Source organism: Rosa rugosa, chromosome 7, assembly GCF_958449725.1.
Source record: "Rosa rugosa chromosome 7, drRosRugo1.1, whole genome shotgun sequence".
Lineage (NCBI taxonomy): Eukaryota > Viridiplantae > Streptophyta > Magnoliopsida > Rosales > Rosaceae > Rosa > Rosa rugosa.
In genome coordinates, this window is record NC_084826.1 from 31,537,472 (window position 1) to 31,539,726 (window position 2,255).

General features: G+C 37.8%; 1 protein-coding gene across 1 annotated transcript; it reads right to left on the reverse strand.

Moving 5' to 3' along the window:
• Positions 1-4: 4 nt before the first annotated feature.
• LOC133723174 (transcription factor MYB20-like) lies at positions 5-1,791 on the reverse strand (the record flags this gene model as incomplete). The annotated part of the gene is made up of 3 exons (XM_062149997.1): positions 1,474-1,791; positions 921-1,050; positions 5-587 (listed from the first exon to the last, which is right to left on the reverse strand). Coding segments are annotated over exons 1-3 (846 nt in total), but the record flags the coding sequence as incomplete, so codon positions are not given.
• Positions 1,792-2,255: the final 464 nt, after the last annotated feature.

Here is a 2,255-nt window from a genome sequence, read left to right on the forward strand (position 1 = left end):
AGGATTCTTGGCCCCAACTGCTGAAGTCATCATCCCACAAGCCCATGGTGTCATTGTTGATAATGATGTCGTTGTTGTTGTTGCTGCTGCTGCTGTAATCACAATTTGGCCATCCAAAATCTGGTAGATATTGCAAGTCTTCGAGAAAGTTGGAGGATGAATTTGAACAAGATGAAGAAGATGAAGTTGATGAAGAAGGAGCACAATTAGGAACAAGATGAATCTCATGCGGCTCAATAAATGGAACTTCATCTATGCAGAACCCATTCAAGAGCTCATGATCATCATAATCCATTGTCACAAATTCAACTTTGTCTTCGACTTTGGGCCCCTCATTGACTTGGTCAATTTCGAATGTGTCATCAGTAGCTGTACAAGATTGTTCTTCTTGTTGCTGTTGCTCTTGATCATTTTGTATATGTTGCTTTTGTTGGGATTGGTTTTCAATCTCATTGCCATTGGGAAGTGGTTTGTGAGTGAGAGGATCAATCCCCATTTTTTTCAGCTTCTTCTTGATGTGGGTATTCCAGTGATTTTTGATCTCATTATCAGTTCTTCCAGGGAGATGAGAAGCAATCTTAGACCATCTACAAGAAAATAATGAAAAATCAGTAATAATATATAAAAAAATTGGATTTGGTAAAAAATAAAAAGACTTTATGGCCCCCAGAAAGGGTCCAAGTATATCTAGCTGTCCTACAAATTAAAAACCAGAAAAAAGAATATGCAGAAGGACAGAGACTGCATACTCAGGAGAGTTGCTTATTTGAACACAAGTCAAAAGAAAAATTATACAGGACTTGGTGAGCAAGCTTTCATTTCCCAGAAGGTGAAGTGCATACAGATTATATCTGAACTTCAGCTTAGCATGGTCTTATTATTACCCAATTATAAAGAAATAAATGTCTAATAATTTTTACCTGTTTCCAAGTTGGGCATGAAGATCAATGACCATCTTCTCTTCATGTTCAGATAACAGACCTCTCTTCAAGTCTGGCCTGAGATAGTTGGTCCATCTCAGCCTGCAGCTTTTTCCACACCTTAACAATCCTGCAATGACACCCACCAGCCAGAACTATAATCAATAAACTGATTAATATTATCTTCATTTGGGCATACAAATTTCCAGCTGCAATTCTGAAAATAAATTTTGCTGGTTAATCTGTTCAAATTATTAAGCTCACTTCCTTTTCCCAGAGGAAAAAAAAAATACAGTGAAAAAAAAAAAAAACAGAGCCATCCTGTTTCATTTTTCTGTGAAAAATCAAGAAGATACAAAACAAACCCAGTTTCTGAAAACAAGCACCAGGTTTTCAGACGTATAAAACTCAAACATAGTGAAAGTATACAAGTACTGCCACCCCTCTCCCCCCTGAAGAAAGAAAAGGAAAAAATAAAAAATTCAAAAACCCCTCTCTCTCTAGAATGTGGTGCATGGCATATATAACACAAGTATATGAATAAATATGAGACCTGCAAGCTTAGGTACAGCTCTCCAACAGCATTGGCCATTGGTGAGGATGAAGCTAATGAGCTTCTTGTCCTCTTCGGCTGTCCAAGGTCCCTTCTTCAACCCAACCTTATCACAACATGGTTGCCTCCCCATTATCTCTTTCTTTCTTCCCACACCAAGCTAATCTCTCAGCTAGCGCACCCAAAATTCTTCCCTTGTCTCAAAGCCAAGCTAGGATTTGAGACAGACAGTGTTATATGCTTAAGAGAATAAACAAGCCAAGCTAGCTACACACCTTAGCTAGCTCCACCACCCACCTATATATATACACTGAAAAATAAATAAATCCAAGCACCCAAAGACTTCTATATATGGACTTGGCTCTGCCTGGCTGTTTGGATATTAAAAAACAATTATATTCAATTCATTTTCCTTTGCTTTCAAATAATTTTATCACAAATTGAATCATTTTTATTTTTCCGGGTGCTTGTTAGCTTTTGTCAAACTTTGTACATGTGTCAAAATGAGGGCTAAACGCGTAGCACACGTGCTGGCGTTTTCATCAGATAGCTCCACCTCATCGACCCTCCATTGCTTGCGTTTCAAGCGTGGTCCTGATGGATCCAAAACGACGCCGCTCCAAATTTTAGTGAAGTACTTAAAGAGTTTGGAAATACTAATAACAATAACTGCTCTTCTACTAAAGATTATGATGTATCTCTCTCTCCCTCTCTCTCTTTAATTAGTCTTCTGTACGAAGCAAAACCGTATTAGTCTTAATTAATTATGACTAATTAACAGA